The sequence below is a fragment of the Microcaecilia unicolor genome, chromosome 3 (genome assembly GCF_901765095.1).
Source record: "Microcaecilia unicolor chromosome 3, aMicUni1.1, whole genome shotgun sequence".
Classification (NCBI taxonomy): Eukaryota; Metazoa; Chordata; class Amphibia; order Gymnophiona; family Siphonopidae; genus Microcaecilia; species Microcaecilia unicolor.
Window position 1 is genome coordinate 149,470,869 of NC_044033.1, and position 24,114 is coordinate 149,494,982.

A 24,114-nucleotide genomic window follows, 5' to 3' on the forward strand; every position below is an offset into this window, starting at 1 on the left:
AATAACAAAAATAGTTCAAAAAAAGGAAGAAATAAATTTAAAAAATACAAAAAATAGTAATAAAGAAACTGATTATCCAATGAACTCACATGTACTGAAGACCGCAGTCGTGAATCTTCTTCATACTCCCTACAGCTCTGGGCAATCCAACGCTACTTTAGTTTGGAAATTTTTCATTCTTTAATCATCGCTTTGCTTGTTACAAGATTGGATTATTGTAACATCATTTACTTAGGTTATACTCAGGCTTCCATCTAGAAACTCCAGTTCCTGCAGAACACGGCCATCTGGTTGCTATGTCATAACCATTGCTATGAACACGTGTCTCCTCTGCTACAAAAGTTTCACTGGCTACCGATCCACCAGCACCTATTATTCAAATTACTAGTCCTTGCATTCAAGTCCCATAGGCTTGGCCTACCCTACTATCTCTCTTCTCTCACTATTCCATAATCACCAGTTTGTCTTCTCCATTCACTGAATGATCACCGTGTAGTTCTACCTGGCACAAAACTTGCACAGTTAAATCTACCTGTCACTGTGCTTTTGTCTTTGTCGCCTCTTCACACTGAAACTCCCCTCCCCATAGATATCCGTGCAGAAACCTTGTTTAAGATTTTCCAATCAAAATTAAAGACCTGGTTGTTCGGCAAGGTTTTCTCCCTGGACTGAACTATTGCACCGACTGCTACTGTCCTTCCCTTCTGTCCCTCTTATAGTTTAATTTCTGCACTGTTCCCCCCCCCCCCCCCAATCTTTTTTCACCTCCCTGAGTGCTTGTTCTATCCACTTTCCTATCAATTGTGTAGTTCTTTTCCATTTCTAATTGTTTTTTGATTATTGTAAACTGCTGAGAACTGCCAGTTAGTTATGGCAGTATAGCAAATGCTAATAAACCATAAACCACTGATCACGTTTTCCTTTGTGCTCCCAGCTGACCCAGCAGAGGTGGCTGCAGTTTATCCAGGAAGGGCAGTGCAGTAGGATTATTATTATTTATTGCATTTGTACCCCACATTATCCCACCGTTTTGCAGGCTCAATGTGGCTTACAGAGTGTTGTTATGATGCAGTCATTACATGATCTTAAATACATAAGCTGAAAGTAAATGAATTAGATGCAAGGTCATTACGTGATTTTTAAATAAAATAAATTTTAAGGATGATGTCAGATGCTGCCCTCCGTGCCTCACAACTCAGACAAATTACCACATTCTCCTTATTGCAGCACAGATCACAATTTCCTTTCTGCTCCTCTTTCGTATTGATTCTGGCATGAAAATTGCAGGACACTAACTCGAACCCAGTACCCAGTTGAGAAACTGCAGAAACCACCATCTCTACCTGGTTCTGTTCCACAGGAAAAGCTAATGAGGTAGTCACTGCACTTCCATAAGTACATAAGTATTGCCACACTGGGACAGACCAAAGGTCCATCAAGCCCATCATTCTGTTTCCAACAGTGGTCAATCCAGGTCACAAATACCTGGCAAGATCCTGAAAAAGTTCAATACATTTTATGCTGCTTATCCCAGAAATAGCAGTGGATTTTCCCCAAGTCAATTTAATAATGGTCTATGGACTTTTCCTTTAGGAAGCCGTCCAGACCTTTTTTTTTTAATCCCGCTAAGCTAACTGCCTTTACCACATTCTCTGGCAACAAAGTCCAGAGTTTAATTACATGTTGAATGAAGAAAAACTTTCTCCAATTTGTATTAAATGTACTACTTTATAGCTTCATCGCATGCCCCCTAGTCCTAGAATTTTTGGAACGCATAAACAGATGTTTCACATCTACCTGTTCAACTCCACTCATTATTTTATCGACCTCTATCACATCTCCCCTCAGCCATCTGTTCTCCAAGCTGAAAAGCCCTAGATGCTTCAGCCTTACCTCATAGGGAAGTCTTCCCATCCCCTTTATCATTTTTGCCTCCCTTCTCTTTACCTTTTCTATTTCCACAATATCTTTTTTGAGGTGTGGCAACCAGAATTCAACACAGTGTTCAAGGTGCAGTTGCACTATGGACCGATACAAAGTAGATATTGCTCACCTTCCTCTAACATTGCTGCTTTTACAACACTGGTAATGTCCGTTCTCATTACTCCCCTTGAGCCAGCGACACTGAGGCTCCTTCCAACAGCAAGGCATTCTGGCAAAGTGCCTGGAAACAGTGGCAGAAAATGAGGGGTGCACAGCTCTGGTGTGAGAGAGATCTCAGTTCCAAAGTCTGACGCCGGGCTCAGCTGCCTCAGCATAGAAACAGCTGGAAAATCACTGCCGGGAGGATTTATAGTTACTGGTCACAGAACAAAGGAGTCTATCGGACCCCATGCAACAGGCAAATGAGATTCTGAAAGAAAATCTTTACATTTGTCTTTTCCTTTCTAGCTCATTATAGAGGAAAATGGCCAGAAGCATCACTAAGCAACAGCCACCATCTTGCTCTGCCCCTCAGTGTATCTGGACAAGTTCCTAGAGGAAAAAAAAAAGTGACCTGCTATCAAGGTATACAAGGGGAAAGCCTCAACTTATCCCTGGGGTTGGTAGCATAGAATGTTACTACTAGAATGGCTGTTGCTGGAAGCAGAATACAGTGCTAGATGGACATTTTGTCTGACCCAGCATGGCAATTCTTATGTTATTTAGTTAAATTCAGCCCTCTGAGAACAATGCTGAATTATGTTATGCTGGAGCAGCCACTGACCAGACATACACACTTCTTAACATGTTTGCAATTAACCACCTTATTGCTATAGGTTTCTACTTATTCATGGTTTTATTTCCATTATTACAATCCAGAGACATTGGTGTCTACAGTCTAGTGTCATTTAAATTTCAGGATTCAATCTGAACTTCACAGGGAGCATTCAGTTTCAAATCTGTTAATAAAATTAAGCTATAGATATTGAAACACATGCATCTGTGTAATTTGCCATGCAATTGGATAACAGGCCAATTATTCCAGTGTCAGCACTCAGAATCTGACCAATTTGTAATACACACCTGTCTTTGTATAATTGAATGTCACTGTTATATGATATGGGGATAATTTTTATAACAAGGCACTTGTCTATGTGAGAAGTCTAAATAAGTGTCTACTTTAAGCTTATTTTATAAAGGTAATATAAGTGCCTACATGCCTTTATACAATAGGCTTCCAGATCCAACAAAAATAGTGACATGCAAATGTAGGGTACATACCCAAATTTACACCTTCTTTGGAGGAGGTATACATCTGTTAAATACATGTATTCACGCTAGTTTTGCTAAATACGTGTATGTATCACAACGCTGGCTTCATTCTGCCCAAATTCTGCCCCTAGGATTGCCTTAAAAGTATGTGCACAGGGGAACATGAGAGCTGGGGCCAAGAAGAGGAGCTGTAGCAGTAACCACAGAAGCCATTCCTCAGGCAGAGAGAGAAGCAGAGGAGGAAGAGGGACTGCACTGGGGAACTGGGATGCATTGGGAGCAGCACAGAGTTGATGAGAAAGCAGTGTAACAAGGACCCTGCAACCTCGAGAAGTCCACCCAGCGCAACCCTCCGTGTGTGTGCTTGCCTGTCCAGCGAGGAAAAGGCCAGCTGTGTGATTGCCTGCCCTGTAAAGAAGAGGCCTATCCGGAAAGGGAAGAAGCCCCACAAAGAAAAAAGAGAGAGAGAGACATCCCCCCTTCCCGCACTGAGTGCCCAGACTCCAAAGGAACTGGTTTTAGAGTGAGTGTCTGCCTCGGGAGGATCCAGCACAGAAGCCTGCTGGTTCGAATGTCCGCACCTAAGCGAGCCTGCCCTGGGGAAATTGCTACCCAGCCTAAGCCTCGAGCCCTGTGAGTGCCTGCAGTTAGGGGCCTGCTTTTAGGAGGTTTAGTTTAGCAGTCCATCAGTTTGAGTAGTGGGTGTAGAATAAAATAAAAGAAGGGGGAACAATAAAAGAAAGGGGTCATGTTTTGGGAGGGTAGATAAGAATTTCCCTTGCTTATCTTTTTATTTGAATTTAGTTAGCCCACAAGGTCCCTTGCCAAAGAAAATACTGATTGAGATTAGGGCACACACCCACCGAGCACAGGGAATCAGGGTTTTCATTTTTTGTTCTTTGAGTCAGAGAAGTAGGTATCCTGAAGTTCCTGAGCCAGTGAGCTGACTTCGCCAACCAAGGAGACGTGGATGTGGAGACGACCAAGGTACCCAACGCAAGAGAACGGCGATGCTAGCGAAGATTTGATACATTGGTAACATTATTATGTGCACACAAATTTTAAAAAAAATCTCTAATCTGAGTGCACTATTTGCATACACATAAATACTTGTCTGAGGGGAGACTGGGTATATAGGTGCCCACTGGGGTTTATAAAGAAACCTAAGGTTTGGGGTCTTGGTAACTGTAATTGTAGTTTTGAACATTTTATTGCCTTTGTAACTTATCACAAAGTATTTAATACCTTGCACTATTTTTATTTAATACTAGCAAACTTTAACAATTGATACCAACTTTATGGAATACATCCAAGTATTTCTATTTACTTTACCATTTAATAAAATATTGAATATTTTTCTTGTCAAATCCCTTGATTGCGTGGAGTTTATTTGGGAACCCTGTTTAAAACTGTGACATTCCTATATATTTATTTCTGTACTTATTGTAATTACCCGTTCCACCACTATGGGGTTTACACTAGGTTGGATGCAGTGGAGGCGCACTTAATGGAGTTGGAGGAGGATGCCATGGGAGACCAAAAGGAACATCTGTGTTTATAACAGAGAGTGGAACCATTACAAGAAAAGCTTGAAGATCAAGAAAACAGGAGCCAGAGATCTAACCTCCAGATAGTGGGAGTCCCCGAAGGTCGAGAGGGTAGCTCTTTCATTGAATATGTTCTTCAGTTATTAGTTACCTGTTTTCTTCAATCTACTTCCACTCCACCATATGAAACTGAGAGATCTCAGGCTGTGACCAGATCACAATTTACCACTAGGTGCACCTATAGTGAAATTGCTCCAGTACCAGGATACCAACTGTTTGCTGCCCGACAGGCCAGACAGGAATGTTCCTATGATAATGCGGACATAAGGGCTTTCCCAGATTTGAACTTGGAAACTAAGAAAGAGAAAAGAGCTTTAGGGATATAAAAAGGATCTCCAGGAAAAAGGCTTTTAGTTTGGCCTTTGGCATCTGGCATGTCCAGTGTTGACTGTAGATGGGGAGGTGTTTCCTTTCCATGCCAAAAGAGGAAAAGAAATTTCTAAAAGCGTTCAATTAAAATGCTCCTGATTCAGCTGCTGAAAACATGATTCACTGACGCGTGCACTTGCTGGGGGGGCTAGACAGGGGCGTAGCCAGACCTCGGCGGGAGGGAGGGGTCCAGAGCCTGAGGTGGGGGGGGCACAGTTTAGTCTGCTGACTCCCCCCACCGCCGACCCTCCCTCGTCGCCGCTGCCAGGTACCTTTGCTGGCGGGAGTCCCCAAACCCCGCCAGCCAAAGTCTTCTTCAGCGCTGGTCGACTCTGAAGCCTTCGCTGATGATCTGTTTCTGACTCCTGACTCCTGCGTGCACATCCTATACGGGGCTGCATACAGGACGTGCATGCAGGTGTCAGGACGTCAGAAACAGATCATCAGCGAAGGCGCCGGAGTCGTCCAGCGATGAAGAAGACTTAGGCTGGCGGGGTTGGGGACCCCCGCCAGCAAAGGTACCTGGCGGCGGCAGGAGGAGGGTCCAGAGTAGAGGGGGCCCATGCCCCCATGGCCCCACCTAGCTACGCCCCTGGTTGGAAGATATCAGGAGGGCAGTGAACCTTATTGATAGAATTCAAAGGGATAAAACAAAAGTAATGTGTGTTGCTATCGACACTGAAAAAGTATTCAATTAGGTGGAATGGGATTTTTTATTTCCGGTCTTAGAAAAATGGGGCTGGGAGACAATTTTGACACTTGGGTGCGTTCATTATACAAAGCCCCCCTACAAGTCAAATCATGGTGAATGTGGTTCTGTTGGCCTTTCTCACTGGGGAGAACAGTGAGACAGGGCTGTCCAATGTCTCCACTCCTGTTCGGCCTATCCATTCAGCCCTTAAAGTAAACTCATAGAGCCAATAGTGGCAGGGGAGGTAAACCCTGCAGATGAAATTCTATTCTTCATTAAAAACCTGAACATTTCACTGATTCCTTTATTGGATGAGTTAGGTTGAATATTATTCAGGCTACACAATCAATAAAGATAACACAGAAGCCCTTCTGTTCAACACATCTTTAAAATCAGAGTTCAGGTACTTAGAGAGAAGCTTTCTGATACAGCGGGTGCAAGAACTGTATACTTTGAATTATATTCCCCTATTACGTTCTCTTAGAGACTCTTTAGACTCATGGCATGATCTTACATTTACTTTGTGATGATTAAAATGATGATACTTCCCTGATTCTTTTTTCACTTTGCACAACTCCTGATTGAGATCCCTAGGAGTAATTTAAAAACTGGGATAATTTGGAGGGGGGAGGGTGCCAGCTGACAGTTTTGAATTGTCCACACAGGGGAGGGGTCACCTGAAAATTAGTGTAAACAAGCTCATGCTACCTAGGGAGGAGGGGAGCCTGGACATCCCCAATTTATGGCAATATTACAGGGCGGCCGTTCTTAAAGCACTTAAAGATCACAATCACTCGGTGGAGAAAAGCTGGGTGTTCATGGAGAGGTATCCCGCTATCACCATTTTTGAATCTCAATTAGGTGGGACATCCAAAACAAAGGAACATGATTTGGGGGCCCATAAGCACATCATCTTAGATTATGCTCCAGCATCAGTGGGCACTCCTTAAGTCGCAGTTTGGAGTTTTTGGGGAGGTTCATCCATTTAGCCTTCTGAAGGACCCTATGCCCTATTCTTTTTATTAATTAGACTTCGAAATTGTGATATACAATATATATATATATATATATATATATATATATATATCAGAAAAGGATTACAAGCCAAAGAATATAAGTACACACATCATTTCAATACAAAAGAATCCCAAAGTCCATTTTTAGGAGCGAGAACAGGAGTCTATCAACTAAATAATAATACAAAGAAATCACATGGAGGACAATTCCCCAGCCCCATCTATCCATAACTGTGCCTTTTTCTGTTTAACTTCCCCTAATTTCCAGATCTTTACCAATTGATTTTATAAAATTCTTCAGATGTAATGGGTCTGTGAAAATATATTTTTTCTATTCTAGCTGCACCAAGCATCTGCAAGGAAAATGTGAAAAAAACAAACTCCCATAGCCAAAACTTTGGGTTTCAAAGCCAGGAATTGCTTCATCTGCTCTTTATTGACACACGTTATATCCGGAAAGATCTATATAGACTGCCCATAAAACACTACTTTTAAATTTAAAGTAAAGACTTCAAAACCAACATTTTATCTTTTTCTGCTGCAATGGTCACTAACATAGTGGCACATGAGGAAAATTAATCCCAGGAATCCTCTAGAAAAGCAGTCAGATCATCTTCTCCAGTTTGGGGCTGTGTACTGTTGCAAACTCCCATGGGATGACCCCAGGCCTAAGTGAATAAATACATTTAACTATAGAGATAGATTCAGCATTATCTAAATGTAATACTTCTTTAAGGTACTTTCTTAGCAATATATCAGGAGAAATCAGATACATCATCAAAAAATTAAAAAAAATCTCAAGTAGTTAGAATGCAAACAATTTTCAAGCATTTCAGTTTTATGATACAAGGTTAGGCTATCTTTCACTGTTGAAACATTCAAACCTTATAAATTCTTTACCTGAGCCTGCATCATATCAGAATTTGTATGCAATGTAGTGAATTTACTTTGCAATTCAAAAATATTCACAATCACTTCTGAAGTAAACGAACAAAGTTGTGCAAATTTCTCATTCAGCATATCCTCTGTTCTGGTAACAACCTGCCAAATGTCCATCAAAGAGATTTCTCCCTCGATAGCTGATCTCAATGAGCCAGCCAATGTTTGCTCAAAATTAACCAGCATTAACTTAGGAAGTTGACCATCACCAAAAGACACCAACTGTGGGGATATTGCAGTTTCACAGTTGCTCTGCTGTCTATTAAGACCAGACCAACTGGAAATTACTCATAGTGGGTAGCTGAGGGGGAATGCGCATATCAGGACTCAAGGAGACACCATTGGAAGTAATTGGGGATACATTACTCACAGTTGGTGAGTGACCCATTAGATGCTTATCCATAGGAACTTTAAGAACCGGTATAGGTGATGTACTCTTTATTTTCCCTCTATGCTTCCCCATTTTATAATCAGTCTTATAGAAGAGACCCCCCAGAATCCCTGGGCCTTCAAAGTGCTGAGAAGGGGCTTCAAAGGGGTGTGCCATTTTAACTACATCCCTTCAGGCATGCCACATGGGATGCATGTTTTGGTGCGCTTGCCAGATATTCAGAAGGAAGTGGGTGCAGCAGCTAGTGCAGTTCCAAGCTTCTTCCTCCGATGTAAACTTTGGCTTCCCTCACTGCTAAGCACACGTAGAACTCCCAGTCTCTCCTGCCACTCCTTGACTCGTTTGCAAGATATTCAGAAGGAAGTGGGCAGAGACAGTGATGTCACAGCAACTAGTGGGGTTCCAAGCCTCTTCCTCCAATATAACCTCCGGCTTCCCTCACCACTAAGCATGCACACAGTTCCTGCAATGTAAGCTCTGGCTTCCCTCACTGCTAGGCACACATAGAGCTCCTTGTCTCTCCCTCCAATCCTTGGCATGCTTGCCAGATATTCAGAAGGAAGTGGGTGGAGTCAGTGATGTCACAGCAACTAGCAGGGTTCCAAGCCTCTTCCTCTGATGTAACCTCTGGCTTCCCTTATCACTAGGGGCACACGCAGTTCCTGATCTCTCCTCATGCCGTCTTCTACTGAATATATTTGGTTCTTTGCGAAGAGTGCTAGAAAGAATAGATTTGAGATGCTCTGAAGACTTGTCTCCACAAGTGGTGTTTCCGTCACATCAGCAAATTCAGGAGCTGGTGGGACAGAGTAGCCCTTTTTTTTCCCCAATATTTTCAATTACGTGACTTTCTCCAAGGGAGGGGTACAACCCAACCTGAATAGGACTCTGAAAAAGCTAAAGGTGGTTTTGTTTAAAACCAGCTTGCCTAAGAAATGATCTCAAATATGTATATTATATATATATATATATATATATATATATATATATATAGATATAGATAGTCACACCCCTCTTAAAAATGCACAAAGGGGCTTGCGAGGTATGGCTGTGAAAAACTTTAGAATTTGCTGATTGATGACGAATTTATGATTACCTTAAACACTGCAGTATGGTGTCCAATTACCAACAGTAGCAATACATGCCAATATTGAGGTTGTATTTGGTACCCCACCAAAGTCAAACCTCACTCCTATGCTAACACATATGACTGGCTTTGTTTGAGGGAGGTGTGGAGCTGTTGGTAGCTATGAACATTTGTGGTGAGAATATCATGAAAGCAAAAGTTTTTGGCAGAGGGTCTGGGTCCAGATAGGATTGTGGAGTGTGGTGAACTGGAAGATGGATTATTATTATTATTTGTTACATTTGTATCCCACATTTTCCCACCTTTTGCAGGCTCAATGTGGCTTACATATAACCGTTAACGGCGTTAGCCGATTACAGTCTGAACAAATACATAGTATGAATGAATACAAAGTGATATTGAGGTATAATGAGGTATCCACAAATTTGTCTGTTGGTTCTTTTTCCTACCTTCCCTCCTTGCTCACTCAATGAGCAGCTAGTACCATCTTTGCTTTGGGCTGCATGAATGACTTAGTAAGGGCTTGGAAGGACAAGGAAGGCCTATTGGTGGAGTTTTGGTGTCTGACCTGCACTGAAATGCGAAAATATGAGAAAGTAGCAGCCGCCCTGAAGGGTGTGCAAGGCACAATTTGAAAGTTAATGGGTTAATGTACCTTGCTGACCTTAATATTTTATGTTCAACAAAACAAATTAATGGTTAATAGTTGTTCACTCTACATTCTGATAGAACTTTGGTTTTGAGATTTTACTGCATAAGGGGGGAGGGGAATATACAATATAAAATCTGTATCAGAGTGAAGCAATTGTATTATTTCTCCTTTTGTGGCAGTTCTAGTTTGTGATGGCTGTAATCCTATTGCAGATATCAATAAAAATTGTGAATAATTAAAAAAAGAAAGTGTGAACCTACTATTGCATGTGTATATGGTCGCACAGTTCAATAAAAAGCCCCTTTTTTTGCATGTAGAAAAAGGCTTTATGCAATGAAAAAAAAAGCTTTATAAAATTATCCTCTATAAGCAGTGCTGAGCTTGCTTCTGGAGACCTCTCAAGTCAAATGATCTGTTCAGCATACTTATTTTCTTTGTAAATGAAAATCAAGTTCTGTCTGCTGGGTCACACTGTTTCTATGGCTACTAGCAATGCTAATCCACACTCAACTGGTGCATAACTCCCACATACAGAGGGAAATCCAACTCAGTCAATCAGCCTGATTCAGCCTTCTTTCAGTGTGTATATTCCATAAGTAGTAGTCACAATTTTTAAATTAAACCCTGTGTTTATTTTATGCTTTACAGTAGGTTGTAAATATAGCCTAAGAATTTAACATAATCTCATTAAACTATACAAATAAATACTTTTGGTGTGTGTTCATAAGCAGCTCTGTAGACCTTCCTCCTGGAACTTATTTGGACTTGAAATAAAAGGTCTCTGTATGAGGCTTTTTTTATTGTTGTTTGTTTTAAACATTTTACTTTTTATAGGACACTAAGAGGGGCATATTCGAAAGGGACGTCCAAGTTGCGATTTGGACATCCTTGCAAAACGGCGAAATCCAGGGGCAGGGAAACCCGTATTTTCGAAACAAGATGGACATCCATCTTTTGTTTCAAAAATATCGTCAGAGACGTCCAAATCCTTAAATTTGGACATCCCTAGACATGGACGTTTCTGACTTTCGGCGATTTTCGAAACCAAAGACATCCATGTCAAAAATGTCCAAATGCAAGCCATTTGGTCGTGGGAGGAGCCAGCATTTGTAGTGCACTGGTCCCCCTGACATGCCAGGACACCAACCGGGCACACTAGGGGGCACTGCAATGGACTTCATAAATTGTTCCCAGGAACATAGCTCCTTTACCCTGTGTGCTGAGCCCCCCAAAACCCACTACCCACAAATGTACACCTCTACTATAGCCCTTACGGGTGAAGGGGGCACATTTATATATGGGTACAGTGGGTTTGTGGTGAGTTTTGGAGAGCTTGCTGTTCCCTCCACAAATGTAACAGGTAGGGGGGGTATGGGCCTGGGTCCGCCTGTCTTGACATGCACTGCAGTACCCACTAAAACTGCTCCAGGGACCTGCATGCACTGTCATGGACCTGAGTATGACATCTGAGGCTGGCATAAAATATTTTGAAAGGTGTTTCTTGAGGGTAGGAGGGGGTTAGTGACCACCCGATTCTCTCCAGTGGTCATCTGGTCATTTTGGGCACCTTTTTGTGCCTTAGTTGTAAGAAAAACATGTCCGGGTGAAAACGTCCAAGTGTTCGTCAGGGACGTCCTTGGTTTTTTTTTTATTATGGGTCAAGGACATCCAAGTGTTAGGCACGCCCAAGTTCCGCCTTCGCTACGCCTCCGATATGCCCCCTTGAACTTTGGCCGTCCTTGCGACGGAGTGCAGTTGGACACGTCCTAAATCGGGTTTCAATTATACCGATTTGGTCGTCCCTGGGAGAAGGATGTCCATCTTCCGATTTATGTTGAAAGATGGACGTCCTTCTCTTTCAAAAATGAGCCCATAAGGGGTGTAGATACTAATGTGGGCCATTGTTAATGCTCTATTTTACTGTTAACCCCAGTTATTAGTAACTAGGGGCCTATGGACTAAACCACTGTTATCCATTCAATCTCCACATTCAGGTCCTCAGGGGCTACAGAATTCAATTGAAAAATCCACTGCTGTTCTTTGTAATTTAACAGTCTTTCTGTATTATAATTATAATATGGACATTGCTCTGCAGCCACACAGCTGTCCATGTCTCTCATTTTGCCCAATAGTTTGGATATATCAGTTTGTAAAATGTTTGTGCTGACTTGGATGTTCATTTCTCATGTATTTTAGACAGTGTTGTTTTTCTAGCAAAAAAAGGTGCCGGTACTCAAATGCTAGGCCACCCTTCAAGAGTGGGGTAATCACAGAGGGATCTACCCCATAATAGCCAGGCCACCTGCAACCAGTCATAGAATCTATGACAAGACAGAATTGGTGTGTAGAGCCTGAGCTCTTTCATTAAAACTTGGGTTCCATGGGTCAGTTTTAGAAGACAATGGAAAAGGTGCCGGTACTCAGTACCTCCAAGTACCCCCTCAAAAAAAGCCCTGATTTAGAACAGGCTGTATGTCAGCAGATCCTGTTCTAAAATTCATGAGAAATGGATGTCCATATCTGACATATAGACTTGGACATTCATCTGACATATTCTGTCTTGGACACCCTTTCTAAAATGCCATTCTTAGGGGGCCTTTTACAAAGCCGCGGTAAAAGTGGCCTGCGGTAGTGTGGGCATGTCTTTTTGGTGCGTGCTGGGCCACTTTTTACCGCAGCTGGGAAAAAGGTGCGTGCAAAAATTAAAACTAGTGCATGCCTATGTATAGCCTGAGCCTTTACCACCATCCACTGGCCTAGCAGTAAGGGCTCACATGCTACTTGTGCGGTAACTATGCAGCACGCACCAACGTGGCCGTGCTGCCAATTACCGCCGGGGATGCCTCTGTGGTAGAAAATAGAAAAAATATTTTCCACCACAGGATTTGGCACACGCTAAACTTGGAATTACTACTGGCAGGTGCACATGCTACCCTGGCAGTAGTGCCGATTTGGCATGCGCTGCCCGCATGTTAGCCCTCCCGCGGCTTTGTAAAGGGGCCCCTTAGTCTTTTAGTGCATTTACTCAAATGAGCCATGTTTCGTTTCATGAAAGATTTTGGAAAGTTTATTTCATTTAAACTAGACTAATAATTCTGTTGGTCTTATTGTTTTATAGGTGGCCTGTAACAGCTTTACCATCAGTGATGGAGAAATGCAAGAAGTTGGTGTTGGCCTGTATCCCAGGTACTACGAACACTTTCATTTAACCTCACGACTAATTATGTTCTCGATAGCTAGAGGGGCTGTTGAAGCAGGAGGCACCATTATTTCACAAAGCATTAGCATTTTCAACGTATAATGCATGTTTTACATATGGAAAATGAGGCTCAGGTATACATATAAAGTATCACATACCATGTAAAATTAGTTTATCTTGTTGGACGGACTGGATGGACCGTACAGGTCTTTATCTGCCGTCATTGACTATGTTACTATGACTGTTATCAAACTGTGCATGGGAATACACACACAAAAAGTAGCCACACCGTAAGATCACACATACTTTTATGTGATATGTGTATGGGAATTCTCCAGGGTATATTTTGGGGGAAGCAGGAGCAGAGTTGCAATGTATGTGTGTTTTATAAGATTCAATTATTTGTGCAATAGATTACATTTACACCATCTTCAGAGCAAGTATAAATACCAAGGGCCATTGTATGAGTGTGTTTTTATAAAGGCACTTAAGTACCTATGCTGATGTTATAAATAGGAGCTTTGTTGGACATTTCTTAAGGTGCTCTGTTATGAAATTACCACTTGTGAGCAATTTTGAGACTCTCCTCATGGCTTGCAGTCTTGTACTTAGTCCACAAGGTATATGCATTTTAAAATGAACTTGCAGTTCCATAGGTACATTCTCCTTGAAAAACTGGCCAGGGTACAAAAGATTTTTTATACTTCTGTGCCTCACATGTAAAGTGTGTCCTAGAAAGTAAATGCAGAGATTGGAAAACATAATCTCTAAACACATTTTTATTTCCTCGACCTGGCCCCTCCTCTTATTTGGTGCAAGACAAAATATACACACTGCACAATACACACTTTTACGCACACTGAGGAAACAGCAACAATCGGAACATTTTTACCTTCATAAAACATATATCTACCTGCACAGAGCTTTGATTATTAACCCTTATGCAAGTAAGGTACAAAAAAATGAGAAGTATAATCAGATTTTGATAGAGCTTTCCAGTTACTGATTATTAAGATTTATTTAGGTCGTCTCTGTGAATAAGGTGAGCCCAGGGCTCTCTGTGTAGAAGGCAAATAAAAAAAAAAAAAGACGTCATATATAACACAATCTAAATAATTTATTAGGAACAAATTTACCCCCAAAATGTATAATAAATGAAGGAAAAATGTGCTCCGATACCATCTACAGCCATGTTCACCTTAAACAGCATGTGGAAAAAACCTTCAGCATGCATACAGTGCCACATCCAACACAGCAATAGTAAAATAGCTCTCCTCTTTAAACACATTGCAGTCATTGTCCAAATGCTGCCTGCTGCGGGCAGAATTAGGTCTGGATATGCAATGCTTTGCCATGTCTGGGCATCAGCATTGATTATCCAGGTCTCACTAGACTTCTTCTGGCTGATGTTCTGCTGGGACCCGCATATGAGTCAACAATTTTCTCCTTTAGTCTCCTAAACAGAGTCCATTCCCCTTGTACAAAGAATTATTCCCCCTTCCTGACCCCCCCACCCCCACCCAGGCCTACACCAAAAGGCCTCGTAATATGGTGGTGGTTCAGGCAGGAGCAAACTCCACTCACAACTTCTGACTGATAATGGCCACTGTGACCTCTAGCGGTAGTACCACGAGACTACCACAAGAGATTGTGGTGGCCATTTTCAATCAAGAACCGTGAGGCCAAGTGGGGTTCAATCCTGCCCCAATGACCACTAGACCACCAGGCTTTTCAAGATAGGCCCGGGGATGGGGATGCCTTGTCTTGGGGGGCACTCTGTGGTGTCAGGAGAGACAGGGATGACCCTTAATTTGGGGGGAGGGGTTGAGAAGGACAGGGATGTCACTCTGCTCAGAATACAGGAGGGAGGGAATTGGGAACTCTTATTTGGGACCTGGCTGTTATTCAGTGCCAGAAACCACATAGGTAACAAAGCAAAGATAGAACTGCTATTTATGCAGGTACTGGCACTGAAAATTGTCAGCACCGGCATAACTCCCGACTCCTGAGCTCAGCCCCTATAACGCCTCGCTCCTGCGCACTTTGAAAATGGCTTGATAGTGCCACTATTCAGCAGCACGGCCCAGTTAAGTACCCCTGAATATCAGTGGTAAGCCCACTAAATGTGATTTTGTAGCAGCCTCTCTTGCTCACTTATATTGCTTTGAATATCAGGTCCATAGCTTTTGCGTGCCCTCAGTTTTTAGCCCAAACAATTTATGCAGTGAGCTCCAAAGTGAACAGCATAAATCATTTTGAGTATTGACCTCAATATTTATGAAATGTTTTTCCCTTTTAGCATGTCTCTATTGAATCACAGTTGTGACCCAAACTGTGAGATCATTTTTGAAGGACAGCGTCTTCTCCTTCGCACAATCAAAGAGATCCAGATCAGCGAAGAGGTACTTTGATGGAAGGGTGAATAAGGATGAACAGTTTTATTAGAGATACCTGCAGCAATAGGCAGACCCCTGGATAATTTCCAGATTGAACTCTTCTGATGTTAGAGTGGAATGATTTATTGATGCTATGTCCTTATCAAGTATGTGTAACTGTCAAGGAGAGGATGATAAACTGAATCATCTTTTCATACTGGGTTAGTTATTTCTCATAATTCACGTATGCTCAATAGCTCCTTCTCCATTCTTCTCACTCTTTCAATCCTGTTTTAGACTTCCTGAGCCAGATTCTATACAAGCGCCTAACAAATCTGCACGGTAAATATTTCCAATTAAGTGTATTCTGTAAGTGGTGCCTAGATTTAGGCACAGTATATAGAATACACTTAGTAGATATCCCAAACTACGCGCCTCCATTTACACAAAAGTAGCATTAATCCCTGTGTGTAGATTTACACACACTGTGCCATATTCTATAACAATGTGTGTAAATTTGGGAATGCCCATGGAATGCCCATCTCTCCGCACCCTAGCCACGCTCCTTTTGAACTGTGCACATTAGAATTTAGGCGCAGTTCATTACAGAATATACTTAGCAAGTTGTGCATGTAAATTCGAATTATTGTTAATTAGTGCTCATTATTGCTTAAGTGCTGCTATCAATGCTGATTAGTTTGTTAAGCCAATTAATTACACGTGTTATAGAATACTCCTGGATTTCGGCGCAGATCTCTAGGTGCGCTAAATAGAATCCAGGGGCTTATGTTTTAGCTTGTTTTATTAAAGTAAACATGCTTTTGTTATTGCTTTGTTCATGTGCTTTTCTGTGACAGGTGACATCACTGGTGGGTATTATCAGTGCTGCTTGACGATGTTAGTGCAGATGACGGAATGGAAAAGGAGAGGAGATGGAAACTCTGGGGGGGGGGGTCTCTAGCTCTCCTTCTCCTCTTTCCTCAAGTTTTGCATCTCTTCATCAGGGGATGAAATTGGTTTCTAAATAAGAGACTCTGGGCTGAGGCTGGATAACAGCAATAGAAGCAGTAGGTAATATGATCTACCACAACAGGGGCGTAGCTATCATGGGGCCACGGGGGCATGGGCCCCTGTAGATTTGGACCTGGACCCCCCTGCCGTGACCCTCTCGACCCCCCCCTTCCTGCCGCCAACCCTCCCCCGCCAGCCGAAGCCGTCTTCTCGGCAGCGCGGCATTGCTTGCTGAATGATCTGATCAAGTTTCTGTGCGTGCGTCTGACGTCCTGACGCACGCACAGAAACAGAGTCAAACTTGATCAGATCATTTGGAAACGCCGCGTGGCCGAGAAGAGGACTTTGGTTGGGGTCCCCTGCCAGCAAAGGTGCGCGGTGGGTGAGGGTTGGCGGCGGGAAGGGGGGTTGAGAGGGTTGCGGCGGGGGGGGGGTCAGCAATGCCACGTGGCAGAGAAGAGGACTTCGGCTGGTGGGGGTTGGGTTCCCCCGCCAGCAAAGGTATGCGGCTGGAGAGCGTTGGCGGCGGCAAGGGGGGGTCAAGAGGGTTCCGGCGGCGCCGGGGGGGGGGGGGTCGGTGGCCCGGGGGGGGGGGGCTAAAATGTGCCCCCTCACCTCAGGCTCTGGACCCCCCTCCCATCAAAGTCTGGCTATGCCCCTGTCAGGTGATATGACATCTGCTCACACACATTCTTCCACATGTAGCTGTATCATTCTTCTACTTGGGGCTAATGCAGAGCCTGGGGCTTTCTGAGAAAGTGCTGTAAGTGAGAGCGTATGGAGCTGGCTTCCTGCAGCCCTTCTTTCTTGTGGTTGACTCTGCTGCACTCCATAGAGACAATTAGGATAGTGCATGCTGCTGCATGTCTTGCCACTTCCATACAAGAGTTATGGGAATCTGTTAAACTGCAGTCAGAAGCAACAGCTACATGGCCCAGTCCAGCAGTTGCTAGAGCATTTGACTCTGAGTATGCTGTATACTGCTTGGAAGATTTAGAAAGGGCACCCACTTCTGCCTAACTGTAAGATCCTTGTGTTGCTGAAAAAACTGGATGTGCCTTGCTGCACTGGCTAATAAAAAGTATATTACAAATAAAACAATGAGCTCTGAAAAAGCCTTTTTTTAAAAATCATTAATCAAAATAACTTTAATTCATATTAACACGCTTTAACTTATCATGATTTTAAATGTATTTGTATTTGCACTCATCTTCCTGAAAGGAAACATTTAAGAGGTTGAATGCAACATCAGCTAAGCAAACATTTCTGATGAAATTCTGATTTGATTTTGAATATATACTAAGTATTATGGTCTATATTTTTAGGATTGGCAGCCCAAAAAATGTTGGTTCATTTTGGTTGCAGTGTCATGTGCAACAGTATCCATTTTGTTGTGGTTAGACTTCATATTTTGTTTAAGGAACAGCGTTGTTTAAAGTATGTGCTCTTTGCACAAAGTGTGCACTGTTTGGGCTAGATTCAGTAAATAGCGCCCAAAGGGGGAAAAATGGGTGCCCAGTGCTACTTTTTAAACGGAGTTCTGGGATGACCACTCCCTATAGAATAGCATTGGGTGCTGAATGCCATGCCTGACTTTGGGTACAAGTACTTGCACCAACTGGAACCAGTTGTAAATCTTGGCGTGTAACTTCAATGTACATCGGTGGTGGTCTATAATACTGCACGCAGTTTTACAGAGTGCCTCTGACCTGTCCATGCCCTTCCCATGGGAACACCCCCTTTGCAGTTGCACACAGATACACTTAGGGCTCCTTTTACCAAGCTGCGGCAAAAGGGAGCTGGTGCGTGTTTTACATGTGCGCCAAGGCCCCCTTTTACCACAGCTGGTAAAAGGTAAGTCTCGCCTTCCCGCAGGAAATGACTATACATCAAGTAAAGCACTTTTCACGCGGCCATTTTGGGGGGAGCAGGTGGAGGTAAGGGCCTCCCGTATTAACCCAATGGTAACCGGGCAGTGCAGATATAAATACATTTTTGTAGCACCAGAAATGACAGTGGTAGCCCAGCGGTACTTCCTGTATAGCGAGTGGTAAGCCCGCATTGGGCTTACCGCTGCTTAGTAAAGGTCGTCCTTGGACGCTATTCTATGCGCATGTCAGTGCATTTCAGAAGCAGTCTACTGTGTTAGCCCTATTTTGGTGCTTTGTGTCCATTAGAACACATTTCTGCTTCAAAAGTTGGACGCAGAATTAGCATCTAACTTTAGGTGTCATTATAGAATTCTCTAGTTGTAAATGGTGCACACTATTATCTCTGAATTTTTTTGTTTGTTAATGACTTGTAACAACGTGGGATATGTTGATGACATTTCCTATGTTGCAAATGACAGCCCATCCTTACTATATTTTCCAAACATAAGGTAGGTAGATATTTAGGAATAAATTTTAAAGATCTTAGGCGGCATTTACATATGTATTTAAAAGAAGTTTTTACATACAAATTGGCAAGTATGTATAAGCAATGCCAAACAGTCCAAAATACTGCCTTAAGAATCCTTTCACATCGAAGACACTCAGATCATGTTAGAAAAAAAAAAGTTCAAATGAAAAACTCACAAAGTCAAGCCATTGGGACAGCGGCGTACCAAGGGCGGGACGGTGGGGGCAGTCTGCCCTGGGTGCACACTGCTGGAGGGGTGCAGAGAGCAGCCACGCGCCTGTCGGCTCCACTGGTTCCCTGCTCCCTCTGCCCCGGAACAGGTTACTTTCTGTTCCAGGGCAGAGGGAGCCGAGAGCCGCGCGGCTGCTCCCAGCAGCTAAGAATGCACCCGGGGGGGGGGGGGGGGGGGGGGGGAGGGGGGGCGCATCAGCGATCCACCCCGGCTGGCAGCCGACCTAGGATCATCACTGCATTGGGATGTAAACTGGTCATAGAGACATCCTACCAGAGCAGTGGAGCACCCTAGTGGACACTGCAGTGGAATTCACATAAACACTCCCAGGTACACATCTCACTGTTGCCCCCTTATATTGTATGGTGAGCCCTCCAAAACCCACCAAAAACCTACTATGCTCAACTGTCAGTGCCAACTGGCAGAGATTCCAGGAGTGCCAAAATCCACAATGGCATGCGTTGTACAACAACAAGAGAAATTGATATATGAGTGAACTTTAACTGAGAGGCAACAGGGCGTTTTAGTGTGATGATAAGGATCCCAATGTAGAAGAGGCCCTGAATCAGTGGTTTTCAATTGTAACAGGAAGAGGTGTTCATGTGGGTAGACTAATGTTAAAAATCAAGTCAGAGGAGTTAGCTATTAAACTCGGTCACAACAATTTTAAAGCAACAGATGGCTGGTTCTCACAATGGAAATGCAGGTTTGCAATATAGTTTAAAAGGGCACATGGTGAGAAGGACAGTGCTGATGCTATAAGTGCTGAACAATGGAAAGCCATAGAACTTCTATCATTGCTTTGTAAATTTTGTGCGGATGACGTACAGCGCCGACGAAACAGGGCTATTCTACAGTGCCACACCTGATGGATCCCTGACCTATAAACACACAATGCTGGTGGGCTCAAAGAAAGCTATGGATCGTGTAACAGTGCTACGCTGTTCCAACATGTCAGGAACTGATAAACTTAAGCTGCTGGTTATAGGAAAAAGTACAAAGCTGCAGTATTTTAAAGGGATTAGTATGGAAAGTTGACCTGTATCATGCTAACAAAAATGCATGGATGACATCGGAAATTTTTAAGAACTGGTTAATGAGCTAGGACTTTGAATTGCAGAGGAGGATTGTGCATGTCCTTGATAATTGTACAGTGCACCCACACATTGTCTGTTTGGAAAACATCCAGGTGGAATATCTGTGTCCCAACTCACATTTCTGGTGCAACCAATAGACATGGGAATCGTAAAAAATTTGAAGACTTTATACCGTGCCAAACTGTTAACTTATTGCTCACATCACCTTCAACAGCAAAAGAAGTCAGTGCAAAGATTGATCTTTTTCAACTAGTGCAGTTTATTGCTAATAGTTAATGCTGAATGGTTGTGCTGCTAACATTTCATCGTTTTGCTCACTGTGGGTTTAAACACCTTGGGACGGATGCACAGGATAAGGCTGAAAATGAAAATTCTATGGATAATGAAAATTATGTTATGGAAGCACACTGGGTGGAAAACTGTCAAGAGTTTTCATCCATTGACAACAATCTTCAATGCTACAATGAAAACAAGAGGTGTGAGGATGAAATCATTGAGCAAATTTCAGCCAAACATATGAAGACAAGAAAATCAGGAAACTAAAGAGGATAACACAACTGAGCATGAACAAGTGACAAACTAGGATGCCAGGAGATTATTTCTGGATTAAACCTTTTTTCATGCAGGAAGGCAATGAAAGCAGTCCAATTACAGCTCTAGAGACTTGTGCCAATTTTGTCCAGCTGCTGTCGATGAAGGCAGCTCATCAAGGTACTCTTGAGTGATACCTCAACATTAAAGCTGTTTTGAATGAGAAACTTTTCTTTTAATTTATGCAAATTTAAATATTTTCTTTTGCTTTATTTCAATTTTTGTGTTACCAAACAAATGTAAAATTTGAAATTAAACTGTACTGTACTGTTTTTTTTTCTTCCACTTTTGTGGTTGGACAATAAATAATTGTTTTTACTTTTATCTGTCACTTGTATTGGCTTTTTTTTTTAATGGTAACATACCAACTTTGTATTTTGGGCAACCACTTAATCGGGGCAATGTACTATAGTCCCGATGTGTCCCAATTAACCGGAATCCACTGTATCTAAGAATATTTCGCTGTCAGCATTTACACCTGCTTAGAGCCATGCGTAACCCCTGGCTAACTTCTTTTTTTGGATCTGGGGCTTAGAGGCATGCTTCACAGTGAGAATGGGTCGCCTCTCTAATGTTCACACTCATCTCTCTTGGAAAAGTTTTCCTTTCTTAGGATGGCTCCCTAATTAGGTGTGCTCCTACATGCCTACATCATGGTACTTGTTTTAGAATTCATATGTGCATTTTAGACATGCATAACCTGACTTGTAGACATATATATTGCATGCATGTCTAAATCCTGGGTTTAAAAAGCCAGGGTATATGGGGAGTCATGTGATGCTGTGAGCAAGGCAGGACGTGAATCTATCTTGCTCCAGAGCATCCTGCTAATTTACTTATGCATCTACACATCTACTCTTTGCTGCTGGTGAGGCATTGTATGGGCAACTATTTAGAGCAACTTGGGGGTGGCATGTCAGTGAAACCACCAAGAAATGTGCGTGATCCATCAAAGCAGACTGAGGAGAAAATGGCGGACCCAGCCCCTGACACAATTTCCCAATTTACAGCGGCCATGATTGCAGAACTTAAACAAGTGGTAGAACAAGCTTTGAGGCCACGATTTGAACAATTTAGGCAAATTACTCACTTTAAGGATCTCCTGACAGACACAAATCAGCGAACTGCTGAATTGGAGCAGCATGTGTCGCGGCAGGAAGATGGCTCCCATGAGACAGAACAGGCATTAATGGAGCTGCACAATCTAGTGAACTCCCATGTTGAAAAGCTCAAAGATCTAGAAGACCGCTCCCGATAGGGTAATCTGTGCATTTTGGGTATTCCGGAGTTCGTCCCTGAGCAGCATCTCTTATTTGAGCTTGAAAGTTGAATGGAGAAAGAACTCTCACTGTGGGATGGCTTGGGCCTCAAAGCTGGAGCGTGCACATCTTGTGGGGAAATGGCTTCCTGGGGAGTTGAGACCTCATATCAAGTTGAAATTCCATAATTTTTTGCATAAGGTAGAAACCTTGCAGCAATATAGACGACGGGACTCTTTGGTAGATGATAGCATTCCAGTCCACCTATTTTAAGATTATTCAGCTGCCCTGTTGGACAAATGCAAGCAATTTCAACCGCTGTGCACAACCCTTGCTGAGCGAAAGGTACACTTCATGTTTCTCTACCCAGCTGTTTTAAAAGTCTATCATGGAGGCAACTGGCATAATTTTGATGCACTGGTGCCTGCACAGGATTTTGTAAGTACTTTGGGTAGCCCAGAGGATGCCATGCCTTGATGGAACCTTTGTGATTTGTGATATCAGCTGACTTACTTTTTCTGTGGTTATTTCTCAGCACTACTGTTTTCATAGACTTTACCATGTCTCAGTACTTTCTATGAACTTGTTATGCATGTTGTTTGAGTGGTGGATTGGGGATGCTGGATAGCATTGTGATCGTGACCCCTCACACTCCCTTGGGTTCGGATCGAGGGTGCTGGTGGGCCCATTTGGATGGATTTCAGGAATGGGAGAGGGAGGCGGGAAGGGATCTGCAAGGTTTGCTTTCTTTACAGGGAGAGAGATTGTTATCCTCAGGGAAAGGTTGGTCTCACAGTGGGTTGGGCTCCCGGGGACTGGTCATTGTGCACTTTATGCTACTACTCTTAATTATAACTGTTGATGGTACCCAATAGAAATGTACACCAGAGATGCCAAGTTACCCAGTTCCAGGCTGGAGATTCTGGGTCAGTCCTGGTTTTCAACTTCCATTCCAAAGCAGAGTGAAATATTTCACAACTCCAGGCCCCGACAGCTACTCACCTCAATTCTGTAAGTTATTATCTCTGTATTTATGTGGTCTCTTAACTGTCTACTTTTCTGAGGCTTTGGAGAAGGGTACTTTTCCACCTCAGGTGAATGAAGCAGTAATTTCATTAATGCTGAAACCAGGGATGGAGAAAACATTAGGAAGCAAAGTTTCAAAATGATGTGCTTAGAAGTGGAGAAAACCCTCAGAAACCTGGGACAGACAGTCGCAGGTTTAGAGCGAGGTTACTAACATCAAAAGTAACACCCGCCCAGATTCTATCATTGGGTGTAAAAACTCCACTGTTTACTTATTAGAATTTTTTCAAGATTTTATCTAACATTTTAACTTTATCTGAAGGTATGATTCTTAATTGCTGAACTATTAAACTTCCAGCATTACTTCGTTTAATAACAAATGCATGGTGCTCCGTTAAGCTATTTTCAGCATTATGATCCTGTTCTCTGTTCCTGATGAAGCCTTGATGTTGGGGTGAAACGGAGGTGGCCCCCGTCGAACATAAAGGAACATAAAGATAAGAGTGCTTTACTTTTGTTAAGTATTTCAGACAGCTTTCTGCCTCGATTCTTTATCGAGTTGCTTCCTTTTTGTTCGCTCAATATTTAATTATCTGTTGTTTCACAAGCAACTTAAAGTGGTGTTAAGCAAACCGTGGGTTAATTTGCAGTTTAACGTGTTACACAAACTGATGTATATTCCCAGCTAAATGTGCTGGTTTTTGTTGCTTTGTGATCCGCATGGAACTGTAGAGGATGTTGCGGAATACATGACTAATGTAATGGATGTGGATAAGGCCTAGTACCGGATTGGAGGGTGCTGTTTCACATACGAACCAGTGACTGTTAGCTTGAGCGATTATACTGCATGTGCTAATGTGCATTGACATTTGATGCTATATGAGGCCTGGTACTGGAAGATTGGAGGGTGGTGATTCACATACGAAGCAGTGATTGTTAGCTTGAGTGATTATACTTCATTTGCTAATATTTGTTTA

At 42.7% G+C, this 24,114-nt stretch overlaps 1 protein-coding gene across 1 annotated transcript in view; it reads left to right on the forward strand.

Moving 5' to 3' along the window:
* Positions 1–24,114, forward strand: part of SMYD3 (SET and MYND domain containing 3) — an 804,855-nt gene that overhangs the window by 641,092 nt on the left and 139,649 nt on the right. Inside the window, exons 7-8 of the mRNA XM_030196460.1 lie at positions 13,066–13,133; positions 15,446–15,548. Coding sequence (XP_030052320.1) covers positions 13,066–13,133; positions 15,446–15,548 — 171 coding nt within the window. The remainder of the gene's footprint in view (positions 1–13,065; positions 13,134–15,445; positions 15,549–24,114) is intronic.